At 27.8% G+C, this 16,456-nt stretch overlaps 3 protein-coding genes across 4 annotated transcripts; 1 reads left to right on the plus strand and 2 right to left on the minus strand.

Annotated features, from left to right (window-relative positions):
* Positions 1-459: 459 nt before the first annotated feature.
* LOC138188635 (uncharacterized) lies at positions 460-6,715 on the minus strand. 2 transcript variants are annotated; one of them, XM_069130617.1, is made up of 7 exons: positions 6,680-6,715; positions 2,934-3,057; positions 2,306-2,543; positions 2,008-2,110; positions 1,555-1,819; positions 1,119-1,272; positions 460-1,041 (listed from the first exon to the last, which is right to left on the minus strand). In XM_069130617.1, the coding sequence occupies exons 3-7, from the start codon at positions 2,541-2,543 to the stop codon at positions 857-859; spliced, it is 945 nt and encodes a 314-aa protein (XP_068986718.1). In that variant the 5' UTR covers positions 2,934-3,057; positions 6,680-6,715; the 3' UTR covers positions 460-856. The 2 variants fall into 2 exon arrangements, with proteins under 2 accessions (XP_068986718.1, XP_068986719.1); XM_069130618.1 differs by having other exon boundaries at positions 1,567-1,819; positions 6,680-6,713.
* On the plus strand, positions 3,714-6,722 carry Nprl3 (GATOR complex protein Nprl3). Its single transcript, XM_069130616.1, has 8 exons — positions 3,714-3,988; positions 4,134-4,300; positions 4,420-4,691; positions 4,761-4,856; positions 4,919-5,137; positions 5,200-5,533; positions 5,608-5,784; positions 5,861-6,722. Exons 1-8 carry the CDS (start codon positions 3,970-3,972, stop codon positions 6,233-6,235), a joined length of 1,659 nt encoding a protein of 552 aa, XP_068986717.1. The 5' UTR covers positions 3,714-3,969; the 3' UTR covers positions 6,236-6,722.
* A 137-nt stretch (positions 6,723-6,859) lies between these two features.
* On the minus strand, positions 6,860-16,046 carry Dcr-1 (Endoribonuclease Dcr-1). The gene is made up of 20 exons (XM_069130504.1): positions 15,838-16,046; positions 15,638-15,753; positions 15,378-15,537; positions 14,995-15,290; positions 13,535-14,460; positions 13,263-13,441; positions 12,877-13,028; positions 12,632-12,773; positions 12,295-12,525; positions 12,041-12,220; positions 11,727-11,940; positions 11,473-11,645; positions 11,219-11,397; positions 10,796-11,049; positions 9,549-10,726; positions 8,902-9,474; positions 8,605-8,836; positions 8,306-8,526; positions 8,056-8,221; positions 6,860-7,972 (listed from the first exon to the last, which is right to left on the minus strand). The coding sequence occupies exons 1-20, from the start codon at positions 15,895-15,897 to the stop codon at positions 7,725-7,727; spliced, it is 5,880 nt and encodes a 1,959-aa protein (XP_068986605.1). The 5' UTR covers positions 15,898-16,046; the 3' UTR covers positions 6,860-7,724.
* Positions 16,047-16,456: the final 410 nt, after the last annotated feature.

A 16,456-nucleotide genomic window follows, 5' to 3' on the forward strand; every position in this document is an offset into this window, starting at 1 on the left:
TAAGGGAGTAAGACAAATTAACAGTCAGAGTGCTAGTTGAGAAGTCAGAGAGTGTTAATTGCGTTGTCGAGAGAGTGTAGTCCGCGTGAGAGAGAAAGCGTTGAATCCGTGGTGACAAGAGTTGCAAATTAACTACCTACTTGTCTTAATTATAATACGTTATTGTGATTAATTCACGTTAAACAACCATCGTTTCCTGTTTAACCAATATTTGTTTAATCCATTTATTGTAAATAAACTAATTGTAGTAAAGATCCTACATAAATGTACACTTATATGAAATATGGTAGATATACAAAACATTAACATGTTTCATCAATCTGGTTTTTATATAAAATCAAAATTTACAGGGAATTTAGAATTGTTAATACTTAATACATACAAAAATACTTACATATTATCTTCTTTGTTTAACTATATCTGAGTTCCTATCTGTAATAAATTAATATTATGAAAATATTCGTGAAAATGATAAAATTTTATTGGCCAAAATAAAATATACATGGATGTATGAAATAAGATTAATTTTTACATATATCCCTAAATTTTATTAGATATATGATATTTCATACACAATACAAATTTAACATATATAGAATGTTATATATCTAAATATACTAACTCGATCACATTACTATGATTTCAATTTTTTAATTGGTTAAAGAAAAAAGTATATATAATTTACATATACCGGCTAACGACTAGGTCGCTTTAATTTGACTGGCAGTTATTTCTTATTTATAATGACTAGGTGTAAAGGTAATGTATACAAAATGTACTGTTGTTTATATCGCTTATTGTATAAGCCTTTAAATATGTATGTATAACAAAGATTGGGGTTAGGTTTAGGGGTAACTTATATAGTAGGAATATATGTAGATGATGTGATACTACTTCTTAATAAAGTATCTGTAGCTTGTGGTGTAGCAGATCCTTTACGAGAGGAACGTTTATGAGGGTGAAGATTAAGGGGTGGTAAATTTGGATGTTCGATTCGTGTCGGCGAACTGACGCGTGGGCGCGATGTTCCTCTTTGTATACCTATAATCAAAATCAAAATTAAATTACAGATGCGCTAATTATATTTATCAATAAAAATGTGGGCATTAAAACATTGCCTGGATCATTCGACTCCAAAACATCATTGAGCTGATAATAGTCAGTCTTTATTAACGAAGGTTCTTCGTAATCTACAAACGCAGTGTTATCAAAGGCTTTGTCGTCCTTCAGGCGATTTTGAATCGGGGTAGTTACCGGTGGATCTGCGTAAGTCTGCAAAATCAATAATCTATCTTCAGATATTTTAAATGTTTCCTTACTTCATTCAAGGAATATACAATTTTTTTGGAATAAATAATTGTACATTCTTCCTTTATTCTTACATTAGTCAGCGTATATTGTTTCTGTTTTATCATTGTTTAGAGTTACAATTATTTTTCACTGTCGATAGTTTATTCCATATATATTCCAATTGTAACAAAATTTTGTTGGAACCGTGTGAATGAAATTGTGAATGAAAGTATAACTACGTATACAAACGTAATATTAAATTGCCTTAAGTTTTACATGTTCAGTTGGCGTAGTTGAACAGGCACGCTTATGGAATTGTCCACTGCCAATAGTTTCATAGGTATGTTCCTCCAGATAGTGTCTGGTGGTACCCCGTGGTGTCAGGGTAGCCCACATAACACGGCTATCTTGCATAGTATCAGCTGCACAGGGATAAAGAACAGCTTCGTTTTGAATCCTCCCGTTTTTTGCTTGTATACCAGATGTTGTGTTTGGTATGGAAATTACGCCGCTCTTGCCACTTCTATTGCTGCAGAGTAAAAGTTTATTGTTATTCTATATTGTTTTGGTTATAAAATTTATTCACTTGATATATATTTCGTAAAATATAGTCATGATTTAATATTTTATTTGCATATTCAATTTGTATTTAACTGATAATTTTGATTGTTCTCTATTTTATTATTCTTAAAAAATAAATAATGGAAGGAGACTTACAATTTGCATTTCAAGAGTAATATCGCTAGAATGATGCCTATGAAAATTACACCGATACAGGAGGATATTAAAACCAGCAACCATGTATCGTCAAATACTGTTCCTAAAAATGTAATGAATTATATATATTTATTTATCCTTAGGCAAAGCACGTATTTTTTCGTTTTGACCATTTTTTTAAATTGAAAGTGTTTAAAATATAACATGATAGAACATCGAATTATAAATACAAATAAATAAATTGATTAAACGAGTATAAATAAGAGAGTGTAAAATAATTATAGATTTCATAGTAGACCTTGTTGAGGCATTTCTATGTATTGAACACCTTCGGAGCGGCGATCGCAGAAATGTTTACAAGGGCTGTCATTGAGATGAGGTGGAAACGATAATAAATCCGTGTGCGGATAAAAGTCGGAACTTTGTTGGAGAATCGCTGGGAACGGCGGTGGCGGTATATGAAGAATATCAGGCGGTGGTTCGAGTGTGCAAGTCGCACAACCCGAATTATTCATTGTTAAATCAAAACCTCTCATCTATCATTAACATTACAGAAATAGTTAATTAATAATGAATAATTTTCATTGTATGGTTAAGCGAAACGAAATTTGTTTAAACCACTTATTCTTTGCTTGATTAATTATATTTTTAATTTACTTAAAAGGAACAGCCAACAATATGAGGTAAACATTTATTATATATTTAACAAGATGATAATTATTTGATATTTATAATGTTATTATATTTCATTTACTCTTTGCTTTTTCTGTGATTAATTAACACCTTTGATTCCTAATGTTGGTTTTTATATTATCTTCAATTTAATTGAAAAAATAGGTGAACGAGAAAAACAATATGATATGCATTGTCTTATTTATTTTTAAGTACGAAGAAAACAATAATAACACTGAAAAGTACATTCTCACCGTTAAACAACACCCTCGTATGAAAGTACCATTAGAACGACTACTGGCTCCTCCGGAAGAAAAGCGCACGCGTTGTCGTATTGAACGGCGGAGAAAATTTCTTCAGCCAGTCTACTCCTTGCGCCTGTAACAATAACAATAATATCGTTCAATTTATTCATGCAATAATGTTCTACGTATAATGTACATGTATGATTTAAAAAAAATTAATGATGTTATCTTTATCAATCGTAATTAAACTATGTCTTTCATATTATTAAAAAAGTAAAATATATTATATTATTTAGAATTATTCGCTTAATGTATTTTATCGCATATTTACAGGAGATTATTGCGTAACCGCAAGATTTAAAGTTTAGAAAAAGGTACAGTGTATTAAGATACAATTTCAAAGTATTATATGTATATACAATGTATATAGAGAGTGAATTATATATTATACATTAGAATTTTATAGTATTTAGTAATTGTATGTATACTGCATATAATGATTTTACAAATTTTATTTTTAATTCGTTCAAAAATATTGAGTGTAAATAAGCATTAATGAATTAATTGCATGAATAAAATAAGTCTTTAGATGTATTGTCAGTAGTATGAGTATATGTGCAATCAGAAGTTATTCCAAAAGTCGTTCTTGGGTTTTTCTATATCTTTTTTGATATTCTGCTAGTGACAATAATTAATGTAAGGTGATTAGATTGTTCTTTCTTAAATTAAAATATTATAATAGACATAGATCGGAGACGAAACAATCCTATAGTATTCAAAAACAGGATAAAGAATGATAAATGTTTAAACAGATTACCACTGTAATCAATACACTAAACACGAGAAATAATTTGACTACTTAAACATACAATTAAATGTTTAATTATAATCATATAATATCTATGAATTTGCAGTACAAATTTCTTAAACGAACCTTTAGAAAACCATGTTTGTTAAACCAAAATGCATGTGTGTTAAACTTAAGAATAGCGTGATATCTAAACCGCGTGGTTCCGGTAAAACGTAATGAGCAATATGTCAAAAAATGTTTACTCAGAAAAATGGTATTTATATCTCGAATATAAAATTATTTCGAGTTTATATTTTTACCGATTATATATTTACCGATTTCCTTTCTAACTAATTAAATTTTCTGGTTAATAATTTATTGATGACAAGATTTCATATAACCTCTATATCGATTAACAGCAGTTATGGAGATAAATCCATTGAGTATAATTCTTGTGAAAAGTGATAGTAAAGGTGATAGACTTTTATTTCGTTATCCACACGTAGCGAAACATACACGAGATTCTAATCAATGTACTAGAAGAAAAAATCCTTATTCTTTGACTATCACGGAGGATTTATTACAGGTCTGTTTCATATAATATTCTGACCTAGTTCTTTGCGACAAATGTTATTAATTCAATATCACATGATATCATTGCACAAATAAAGTAATTTAATAACATTCAATAAATTTTATTAACAGTCTTTACCTTTTCCAATCTCTAACATAAGCAATGGAAATTTGACTGGAGTAACTGATGAAGTATTATCTACATTATTTGCTGTTAAACCAGAATTATGTGAACAAAAGTTCGAATTAAAAGTAAATGATGTTCGTTTTGTTGGACACCCAACTTTAGTTCCATCTCATGGAATGAAAGAGGTTAATTCTTCGATGCTTTTTAATATAGTTTTTGCCCTTCAAGCTCAAGCCAGCCATTCTATAGTAAAATGTTATTATGATTTAAGTAGAAGGTTTGTCATATATTATATTATAAAAGCATGATATATGAAAGACAAAATTTCAAGTGTTATTTATCTTAGGTTAGGCATAGCTTTGAGACATGAAGAAAAGAGATGTGGATTTTTAACAGAAGAAATAAAGATTATGGTTTCTACTCATGATGAAGTTGCTACTAGGTATATAGAATTATATGTGTGATAAAAGAATAACAATTAGAACTTCTTATATGTATTTATAGATCAGAAGGTGAAAGTGATTGTGATGAGTCGCCATATGAATTAATATTGCAAAGAAGTTCACTTTCACGTGATTTGAAGTCTGTGTTTAGTAGTCTTACTACTTCTGGTATAATCAATATTATGATTAATAAATGGATTCAAGTACGTTTCTGTCTCCCACAAAAGGTTCATCAATCTCATAAAAAAGGATTTGTTATCAATCCAGAAATAATAGACAGGTAAATATTATATTCAATAATTACAAATTGAAGTATATATTGAACATTAAACTTTATTGCAGGTGTTTAAACAGTTTAAGGCCTTATCATGGTATTCTATTACTCATTGAACCTTTAGATTTATTAGATTCACTTCCAATAGATTCTTCTCCTGCACTTAAACGCCTAATCCAAATGTATAGTCCTTTAAAAAGTCTACAAACTCTAGCTGCTGATTCTGACTTAACACTAACTCAAGTTTTTCAATTGACTGGGCATTTAATATATTGGGCTAAAGCTACTATAATTTATCCTCTTTGTGAAAGCAATGTTTATGTTGTATCACCAGATGCTATTATTACAAATCAATTGTTAGAGGTATTTTCTGAAGAATTTCCTGGGCTTTGTCTTTTACAAGTATGTGAACAAATTGTTTATATAATTTTATATTATTCGAGTTGTATGTAAAATTAAATTTCTACTGGTAATAGGTTCTCAGTGATTTTTCACTACCAATTTCCATAAGTCAACAGTTAAATCCTTTGAGCCAGTCACAACAACAAACACAATTAGTAAAAATAATAATATGGTTATTAAAGAATCATTTACTTTTACAACTACATACATATGTACAATATATGCCAACTGTACACGGACGAGTATCATTGGTAAGTTTACAGAAATTTATTTTTTAACTATAAATTAAATTATTTTTTAATTATAATCTGCCACATATTTTTTAAGGATGCAAAAGATGAATTGAATCATAATATAAATGAAATCACAGACAGTAGTAGTGCATGTAACTTAAGTGATGTTCCAAAAGGTACTTCAGCTGATATAAATGAAGAACTATCAATAACACTTCATAAAGAAAATGGAATATACAATTATCAATCGGAAGAGTATGATATTCCTTCTGATGACAGAAAATTACTTGACAGATTATGCCGTCTTGGTTACTTTAATGGAGGTCATCATTTAGAAGAAATTATGTATTTAGAAAATATTCGTAGATCGCAATTATTACAAATCTTAGATAAATTTCGAGACGTGTTAATTACATGCAAATGTGAAGATCCTGCTATAGCTCTTTTTTATAGCCAGTTTGGCTCTTAACATTTTCATTTTAAATAGATATAAAAAGATATTAAATTGTATATATATTATATTTTCTTCGGGTGGTTCTTCGGGTTCTGATCGTGTTTTTAATAGCGCATTGGTCTTTATTCCAATGTTTCGTGAACATTACAATACTATTCTACTACTCTTACTAGGTCTTCCTCGAAAACGTGAACTGTAATGTTCATAAAACATCAGAACCAACACATTATTAAAGACACAATCGAATCTCGAAAAACTGTAAATATGTATGTCGTCTAATAACCATCGTGAAAGTTTAAAATTAAAAATTTCTAATTGAAAGTTTTAATATATTTAAATATACATATAATAACATTATTGTACCGTATTAAAAAATTTAATTTTATAGCACAATTTAAAATTCATTATCTTATTTTATGTAATTAAAAACATTTATTACAAAAAATTCGTACAACTTACATGACAAATATTCGTTTCTACAAAAACAAAGAAGAGTAATGCTAGTTACATAACGATTATGTTACATTCAAATAAGCAGAAAAATGATTAATAGAAATTAATAAAAAGTGGTATATGTACATAATACAGTGATATGTACCATCTACATATATATATATATATATATATATTAATCTATAAACTTTATATAACAATCTTAAACTTATCATATTGTATAAAACTATGACCGTATGATGTAATTTTCGTTTTAGATTGTACATTTTTCATAATTTTACTTGAAATCGAAATTGTTGATTTCTTAATAAATAATAATTAGGTATTGATAAAAATTTGAAGGTATAAAAAATTATACAACTTCATTGGAAACAACTTCATTAAGAAAGAAGATATTAATTTTTAACTTTTTAAATTTAGCTATTAATTTCCCTAATACATATTAATCTTTCTACACAATATGTTTATTGTGTATATTTCTATTATAAAAAATTCCACCGGTTCTAAATCTTTTTAATACTGGGAAAATATGTTTAAAAAGCATATAATGTGTTGACTAGAATTTTGAAGAAAATTGGTAAACAACAAATTGCGTAATTTATAAGCTAATGAGATGCTCGAAAGATATTTTATGTCATAGAAAAAAGTTACTTAAAATTGATTAAATCAATACTTATAATACATTGAATGCCAGAACTACATATTTCAATATAGCATATTTGAAAAATAGTTTTGGAATTTTTAAGTACTTTTTATATGATTGTTTAAATATTTACAATATAACAATATATTTGCGCTTTTTCCCCAAAATTTTGTTTCGTTAATTGTAATAATAAACTTCGATATATATCGTTTCTATTAATTCGTGCAATTCATAAATCCATTCTGTAACGTTAGTGCAATGTTATTTTAGTCTAGAATACATAAAATTTGTTTATATTACAATTTCATAAGTATTTATGGATACAATTTTATAGAAATATATTTTAACAGTAATACAGAAATTAATCTTATTTTATGTTTTCATTTTGATCTAATATTGTATTTGCTATCATAGTTTATCTCTTGAATAATTCTGCATCTTCTTCAGCTTTTTTAAAGCACATTTTGCTGCAGTACATTTTGCAATTCTGTAATTTCTGCCAATTCCTTTAAAAGAGCCCTTACCAAAAACATCCACTGTAACTCGAACTCTTCGTCCATCAGCCAATTTTTCTGGTTTTCCAAACTTTGCTGTTTCAGGCTCTAATTCTAATAGTTCACGAATTGGAGATTTAGGAACATTGGTGCTGAATTGTTCTGAAATGGTGAAATATCCCTGTTGTTTCTTTTCATAAAAAAATTATCTTTGTAATTAGATAAAAGATATTTTAAAAAGTTACCAATTTCATTTTTCATAATGGCGTAATAGACGCTCCATACTGCATCCAAGGACATTCCACTATCTAAATAAATTGCACCAGCTAGTGATTCAAAAACATCACCTAATGCTTTTGGTACTTCTACATCTTCAGCTTCTTCACATTCTTCTTCTCCAATTAAATAATACTTAGAAAGAAATAAATAATAATAATGAAACATAGACACACATGTAATGCATATATATAAGCAAATTTGTTTATAGCTTCTTACTTCTTCGCTAATAGAATGTCCATTTTCTTCTTGAATCCTAACGAAACGATTTATGACAATACTTAGACCAGGAGAAAGATGTCGAAAATATTTATGAAAACCACATCTTACAGCTAAAGAAGCAAATATAGTATTATTAACTAAGGCGGATCGTAAATCTGTTAAAGCACCTGGAGAATGTTGACGAGCATCTTCATACAAATGTCTTGTTATTAAATAATCTAGAATTACAATTTTTTATATTAAATTTTTCACTATTGGAAATTATACTAGAATGAAAAGAACCAATTATTTGCTACCTAAAACAGCATCTCCAAGAAACTCTAAACGTTGGTAACAATCTGTCAGCCTATTAGGTTGATATGATGCATGAGTAAATGCTTGTAATAAATAACTAATGTCATGAAATTCATATCCTATACTTTTCTCTAATTCTTCATAACCATCAAGCATCATTTTTAATTCTTGCTCTGGATCAGGAATGTATCGAAGTAAGGGATTTTGTGGTTCTTCCAATTTTCCATAACGAATCTACAATAATTGATATGCTTTATATATGATATTTACTTATAACTATATAAATCAATTATAGATACCTGTGTCCATGTTGTTTGTCCTTTTCCGTTTGTTCCTTTTATATATGGGGTACTACCTGGAACTCTTTCTCTTGGTTCTGATTCTTGTATAATTGTAATCTCTTCTGTAGGTAAAACATGAATCCCTAACCAAGCCATGAAAAGTAATGCACCTCTAGATCCACAAGCAATTAAATAAGCTCCAATTAACGCTTCCACGCAATCTGCGATACTTTTATCGGGAATGCTATGTTGCGTAATTAAATTGTATGGTATAAAACAACGCATGTTATCTAAATTATTCGAAAGTGATGTCTCATTCCGATCAAGTTCAGTTTTCATGACACCCAATTTTTGTTCCGTTTCTCGAACTAATTGAGTTATTTCAGAAGGATTTACGGCTTGCAAAGCTGGAATGTCGGCTTGATTCCACAAAGTAGAAGGTACACCAGATTCGATTAATGCTTGTTCAAGTTCCTTTGGAACATAATAACAAGGTGGTAACCAATTGTCATGTGGTTCGAATTTTGTTGCTATCATGCTCTCACCTAACATTTTTTGTCTCCCTAATCTGTATAAATTTAAATTACTGACCTAAAAAGTTTTCATTATATTAAAATAAATTATTACAACCAACAAAGCTAATTAATATTTCGAATTTTGTATACCTGTTTAGATCTCAAGTGACTAAGCTTGCCTTCGTGTATATTATCATATGTACAATATAAATAAGTAGTTATAGCATATTTCAAAAAAGAATCACCAATAGTTTCTAAACGTTCTAAGTTAATACCATCATTTGCATTGGACATAGTTAAAGCTTGTAAGATTAAACTGGGACTTGGGCCCGCATGGTTTTCTAATTCTGGTTGAAAATCAAAGCTAAAAAGATTACTATCTGAATGATATGTAAATTTCGATGGATTAGAATCCTTTTTTATCAGTTGTACAGTATCATTGTTATTTAATATTTCTTTAGTGAATTTTTCGACTACAGTTTCTACATAATCCTTGTGTTTATAATTTGGCAAATTTTCTTCATATTGTAAATTACATGAAGCTTTTTTTTTTATTGCAATTTCATTATCACAGGATATAAAAGATCCATTTTGCATTATTTCACATTCTCTTACTTTAGCAAATTCGTAATGAGCTTGTCTATGCTTCGTAATTGAAGAATTCTCTTTTTCTTCCGTGTACGACCATAAAACGTCATCCAAACTTTTCTCAGTTTCCAGCAAATCCAAAATTTTTTTATTGGTCTCTTGCTTAGACATCTGTTTCTCGTCTTCTACAGCTTCTGCAATATTTTCTCCCATGTAAGCAATTCGTAACCCTCTGTTTTCATCTTCACTTTCATCGGAAGTATCGACAAATCCATCGCTATAAATATCGTCTGATTCATAACCGTCGAAATCTGATTCACATGCAGGGGATCCGTATCGAATATCACTCCAGTTAAAATCGTTTGGTAAAACAGTTACATTTAAGGGAAATGACTTTAAATTATTTGTTTCAAAATCCAGAGAATTCATTGCCATGTCGCTTGACCAAGTACCGATTTCTAATTCATTTTCGTCATTTGACATTTGTTCTCCTACTTCGATTATCTTATCATTTTTTATTTGAAATTCGTAATTATTTTCATTCAAGTCTTCTTTATCTGATTTCTGTAAACTGTCTATTATATCTTTAGGTATATTTTGACATTTATTATCAATTGTATCATTTGTGGAATTTTGTTGGATAGTTTCATTTCTAGCTAACTTTGCTTTTTCAGATTCCTTAGATTTCTTTAAAACCTCCGCTAAACTCCAACCAAAATCTAATGGTGGCCATTCAAAATCTAAAATATTTTCACATTAAAATCAAAAAACGAAAACTCCAGAAGTAATTTCTATAATTTTATATCTACCGAGATTTAAATTTTCCTGTCCTAAATTTATCATTCGTGCAACTTGACACCGTATTTGATTAGCAAGTAATAGAGCATTAATTCTATATAAAATACAAGGTAAACAAACTGCTTGTCTCCAAAGTGAAGCTGGAAAAGGATGAATTGCGCATAATTCAGCAACAAGAATTTGTTTTTGCTCCAGATTTTCCCGTTTTGCCCGTTTTGTTTCTTCACTACTTGTTGGTAAAGCAACACCTTTCCGATTAACATACCTAAAATAAATATAGTATATTTATTTTATTTCATATTTATTTAATAATAATATTGTGTGTGTATATATATAATATATATATATATATATATATATATTATAAATATAAATTATAAATATAATTACAAAAACAATTTTAAATATAATCATATATTTTGCATCATATCTACCTTGGTGTTAAAAAATTCAATCTAGCTGATGTGTGATCCACATCTAGTAAAGGTTGATCTAAATTTTGTATCTGTATATCATATTTTTTAAGATAATACTCTTCAAAAGTGCTATAATCATCACCAGGAAAAGAAGATTTGGGATTTAAATTTGTACAAATTTCAGCAACATAAAAGTACTAAAACGAGCAAGAAAATATAATGTATTTCAATTGTAACGTTTTTTCATTCACATTAGATTTTCATTAAAATACCTGAGGTTGATCCTGACTTCTATACCACGGCATAATTACTGCATCATGGTATTTTGATGCATCAAACTTGAAATTTTTTCTAATTTCTTCGGGAACTTTAGTTGGCCCTGCATTTCGATTTTTATATATACATTCTAAGAAATTCCAATCTACAATGACGTCAGATTGTTCATCTGAAAAAAATAGATTTGTATGTATATAATATCAAATATAATATAAATAATGATAATATTTTTAAGAATATTCACAGTTACCTAATTTAACAGGTACAATCATATACGAGTTCTCTGAAGCATTAGGATCAAAAAGCATCAAATATTGTTGTAATCTTAATACATTTGTAAAAGTATAATTAAGAAAAATAGCAATTTTTTCTACTTGCATTTCATTTAGAACTATAGTCTGTTTACTAAGTTTTAATTTTACATGAACTTCCCCAGATCTAGTATAAATAGGAAATGGACATAACTAAAATGAAAAGTTAATGATTAATATTGCAAACAATTTACACATATTGTGTGTGTGTGTGTGTGTGTGTGTGTGTGTGTGTGTGTAAAATTATGACTACCTTAGGAATTTCTTTTAATGTTATTATACCAAAACCAATCGCTGATTCCTCAGGAGGATATATACGTCGACCTCTTGTATTTTGCTCTTCAGGTAAAGGACAACTTAAAACCAAATTAATATGATATAAATAAGAAGGAACTCCAATTATTGGTCTACAATCTGTTAATGCCTCGGCTGTCTATGAAGCACAATTTAATTTTAGGATTAAATAAAGTATATATTACTATAATTTTTATCTTTTATGAATAAAACCTTTTTATAATAATATTGTCTGCGCTTGGTTGTTCCCGGTCGAGCTTCAGAAAAATCCACTTTACTTTCATCTGGTAAAGCAGGTACTTCTGCATCCTCTGGTTTAGCTTTAAAATTTTCCTTCCCAATGGGTAACAAATTATCGTCTATTTCATTTTTTCTGTGTAAATCAATGCATAACTGTAAAGCAGCCATTCGTCTTGCCATAGCTCTATTAGGCATAGGATATGACTGAAATAATATCTTAATAATGTAATATACAATAATTCACATACACACATACATATTGGAAAAGATTTAATATTATGCTTCCATTATAAAGAACAAAAATATTTACCAATACAACATATTTTACTGGAGAATTTATAGGAAGTCGTAAAGAACATGTGTACATAAATTTATTATCAACAATCATTTCTCGAATGGACCATTCTGGAGTTAACCTTGTAAAAGTATCACTAGGTAATTTTGCACAATATCTAAACAAATAAAATTTTATAATAATATGAAACAATTTCTAGAATTATGATTATAAAATATTTAAAATGTTTTCGTTGTTTTCTATTCATAATCTTATACTACCTGTTTACTAGTGATATAGCAGAATTAAAAGTAACTTTAGGTGCATCATCTCCATCAAGCGGTTTATAATGTGGTATCATAGCAGCATACATGTCTGCTTCGTTTTCTTCTTCTTCAGACGGTTCGTTATTAGAACATTTTACTAACAAAGTCTACAAAATAGATTGATGCTCTTCCATTAAAACTTTCGACTGGGATGGACACAGGTAATGAACCACATTAAATGGCTGATATTAAAACTGGTACACACTGAAGTTTATGACTAAATTAAATCGAGCAGACAATATAGTCATTAATCAAACATCAGATCCAGTTCATACATTCCATTAAATTTTACCATAACGAATAATTAAAGTAATTAAAAAGAATATACCATAATTTAATACCTTTTCTATGTAATGATATTGAGCTAGCTGCCATATATACTCCTTTGACATTTCTTGTGGTACTAATAACACATATAATGCATCTGTAGCTCTTGCACGACTTTTACATTGTACATATGACTGATAAGTTTTTGGAAAATCGTACCTCATTACAAAATTGCATTTGGGAATATCTATACCTAACAAACATAAAACGGTATATTAGTATAGTATTAATAAAATAGTATTTAAAATAAGTTATGTAGTAATAATAAGATGAATTAGTGACTAACCTTCTTCTAAAATTGAAGTCGAAATTAATAAATTACATTCATGTATCCTAAATCTTTTCAAAACTTCTTCTTGTTTTCTATGTTCTATTTCTAAATCTTTTGAATAACTAATATCTTCAATATTCCTCTCAATCGTATAAAGAGGTGACAAAAAATGTAAGTCTTCATCATGCATAGATATTTCGTTTAACAAATAAAACAATACTTTTGCCACAAATGCCTTATTTACAAAAATTACTCCACAAAGTAAGTCAGGATCTGTAATACCACGCATGTGTCGTGATGCTCTGGGTGGTTTTCTACAATTTTCTTCATTACTTTTCCAATTACAATCTGATTTTTTAGATTGCACAAATCTATCTCTAGTAAACCCGTCCCTATTATTTACTGGTAACTTTTGAGAAATATTTTCATTTAGTTTATTATCAGTGTTATTAATATCTTTATTATAATACGGTGTATATGTTTTTAAAATTTGCAATAATCTATGAACCTTTGGAGTAGTATATTTATATATTCTTTCCTTTTCAGATAAAACTTCAAATGTATTATCACATAAAGCTCGTATTTTTGTGAAAACAGATGCTACCATGTTTAATAATAGATAATGTCTTTCATAAGGTGTTTTTACTTTTAATTTTTCTGTTAAAATTAGAAGAGCCAGTGCAGCACGATCTGCACACCATGGTCCAAGAGTTTCTAATATGTACAGAAAGTCTTGCATCATCTCAAAAGGTTTCTCTGTAGGATCTGGTATTTTTTGGATGTCTTCATAAAATTCTTCATTGTAAATCTCAGTTGGATCATGACGATGATCACGTAAAAATTCAAGAGCATGCAATATATAATTCTCCATAGCAGTATGTAATTTTCCTTTTTCATTTTTAGCATATTCTACTACATATTCTTTAGGCTTAGGGCTATACCTATTTAAAAAAAGATCACTACTGAGTAAAAATATCATATATTAGAGTCATATAATTGTAATAACTTTATTTTTTGTTTTATTAAAAATAGAAAAAAAAATGTAAAGAAGAAATGTTAAAATGTATTTTCCTAAAATTACATTTTATTTCACATATGCACCTAAAAATTGCAGTATATCTTTTTAATAGAATTCTGAATACCTTTTTATCTAAGATAAAATTAAGATATAATATTAGAAAAATTAATTATTCTGTAATAAGCTAAAAAATTTTTAAATTTAATATACTCGTGTCTTTTAGCATAGAGTTATCTCAAAGATAAAATGTACATATGTTTACTTCAATTTAAGACTTAATAGAACCAATTACTAATACTTTTACAAATTTTTTTACAAAAATAGATTTGTTCTTGGTACATTATATTGAACTTATGAAACAAGCAAAATTATGAGAAGAAAGCTTTTTATACTAATCAATTTTTTGTATTTCTTACCCTAACCATAAGATTTATCTTGCATGCTAAAATATACATACCGCAATATAGATAATATATCACTAGCTGTTTCAACTTCACATTGAAATGTGTCTTCTACTTTTTCTATTTCCAATCCTAATCTTCCAGGCTCTTGTGTTAAATTAAACAATGGTACAGCTAATCCAATGATTCTAGGAACATTCTCACATGCCAAAATAGTTTGTAAAATAAATTTTAGCTTGTTATTGTCTATAGATTTATGGCACTCGTCAATTATGACTAGATTTATCTGACATGGTAAAATTTTTCTATCTGTCAATAATTGTGCACATGTCTTAGCAGTTGTAACTAGTACCTAAAAAAATTATTAAAAATAATTTATAGAAAATTTAAGAAGTTAGTAGTATAATAATAATAATGATAAGACACTAATATTCCTTACATGAGAAGTTTCAAAGTTTTCTATAAATTCTGTAAGTGAACAAGTGTCACATAATAATACTTTTAAATCTGTCAGTTGTTGTATGTAGCTTGCTTTTATTGTACATTTTTCTTCATCTGTCAATATGAACAATGATCGTCTTCCTCCTTCACTTAATAATCTAAATTAACAATTTGCAATAAATAATTTTAAAAGAAATTTAATAAAATAATGCAAGAATTCTCCAAGAAGAAAAACTAATTATAACTATATATTATTACCTTCTATTGTTTGTAGCAAATTCTTGGATTAATTTTATAACAATAAAAGTTTGTTCATAATTTTTACCTAAACAAACAATAATGTCTTTATCTTTAGCAGCATAAAATAATTCTACCTGCAATAATATTTATTTTAAATATTGTGTACAACAATATATTTTCTTAAAATCCTTTAAATAATTTAGAAAATTCTCTCTTACTTGGTATTCTCTAGGTGTAAAAGATTTTGTATAAATCTGATCGTTCAGTGGAAATGCCATGGGATCTATAACCTTCGGTATCTTAATAAGATATTTGATAAAATGTTATTCTCAACTATAACAAAAACAAGATTATGCTTTTAAGATTTATTATTTAATCTTGTATTAAATTCTAATTTCAGGTTAGGCTAAGGTGATAACAGTTGAAAATTGTTATACTCAATAAGTACTTGTGTGTTCACTATATTATACATATACATACTTTCATGCATATGAAAGGTATAAATCGAAATTTGATTGGTTAACTATGCCTACTTAAGAATCTTCAGTATTTTAAGAAATATTATTTAAGCTTTTATATCTTCAAATATAAATTTTTCGATGTTAATTAAAATTAATAACAGTTTTCCTATATATGTGAATTATATATTTTTATATATAAAATTAAATATTTATAAAAATATAATCACAGTACACGTTATATTATAATTAATCCTCCTATTCTTAAACAATCATAATTTCCCTTCAATATTTCTGCAATATGCTATTAAATAATATGTAAAATAAATATTAAGTTTAACAGAATATCGAGAAATTCTTATTTGCGATTTTAAAACAA

The sequence above is a fragment of the Bombus flavifrons genome, chromosome 17 (genome assembly GCF_040668555.2).
Source record: "Bombus flavifrons isolate JBK064 chromosome 17, iyBomFlav1_principal, whole genome shotgun sequence".
Taxonomy (NCBI): Eukaryota; Metazoa; Arthropoda; class Insecta; order Hymenoptera; family Apidae; genus Bombus; species Bombus flavifrons.

Coding starts and splice junctions, on each gene's coding strand:
- LOC138188635 (XM_069130617.1), bottom strand. CDS start 2,543: ATGAGAGGTTTTGATTTAACAATGAATAATTCGGGTTGTGCGACTTGC. Junction 2,111..2,305: donor CATAGAAATGCCTCAACAAG/GTCTACTATGAA, acceptor TTACATTTTTAG/GAACAGTATTTGACGATACA. Junction 1,042..1,118: donor TTTGGAGTCGAATGATCCAG/GCAATGTTTTAA, acceptor TTTTGATTATAG/GTATACAAAGAGGAACATCG.
- Nprl3 (XM_069130616.1), top strand. Junction 5,138..5,199: donor AATCCAGAAATAATAGACAG/GTAAATATTATA, acceptor ACTTTATTGCAG/GTGTTTAAACAGTTTAAGGC. Junction 5,534..5,607: donor CTGGGCTTTGTCTTTTACAA/GTATGTGAACAA, acceptor TACTGGTAATAG/GTTCTCAGTGATTTTTCACT.
- Dcr-1 (XM_069130504.1), bottom strand. CDS start 15,897: ATGGCATTTCCACTGAACGATCAGATTTATACAAAATCTTTTACACCT. Junction 14,461..14,994: donor GATATATTATCTATATTGCG/GTATGTATATTT, acceptor TTTTTTAAATAG/GTATAGCCCTAAGCCTAAAG. Junction 12,774..12,876: donor GCTATATCACTAGTAAACAG/GTAGTATAAGAT, acceptor TTATTTGTTTAG/ATATTGTGCAAAATTACCTA.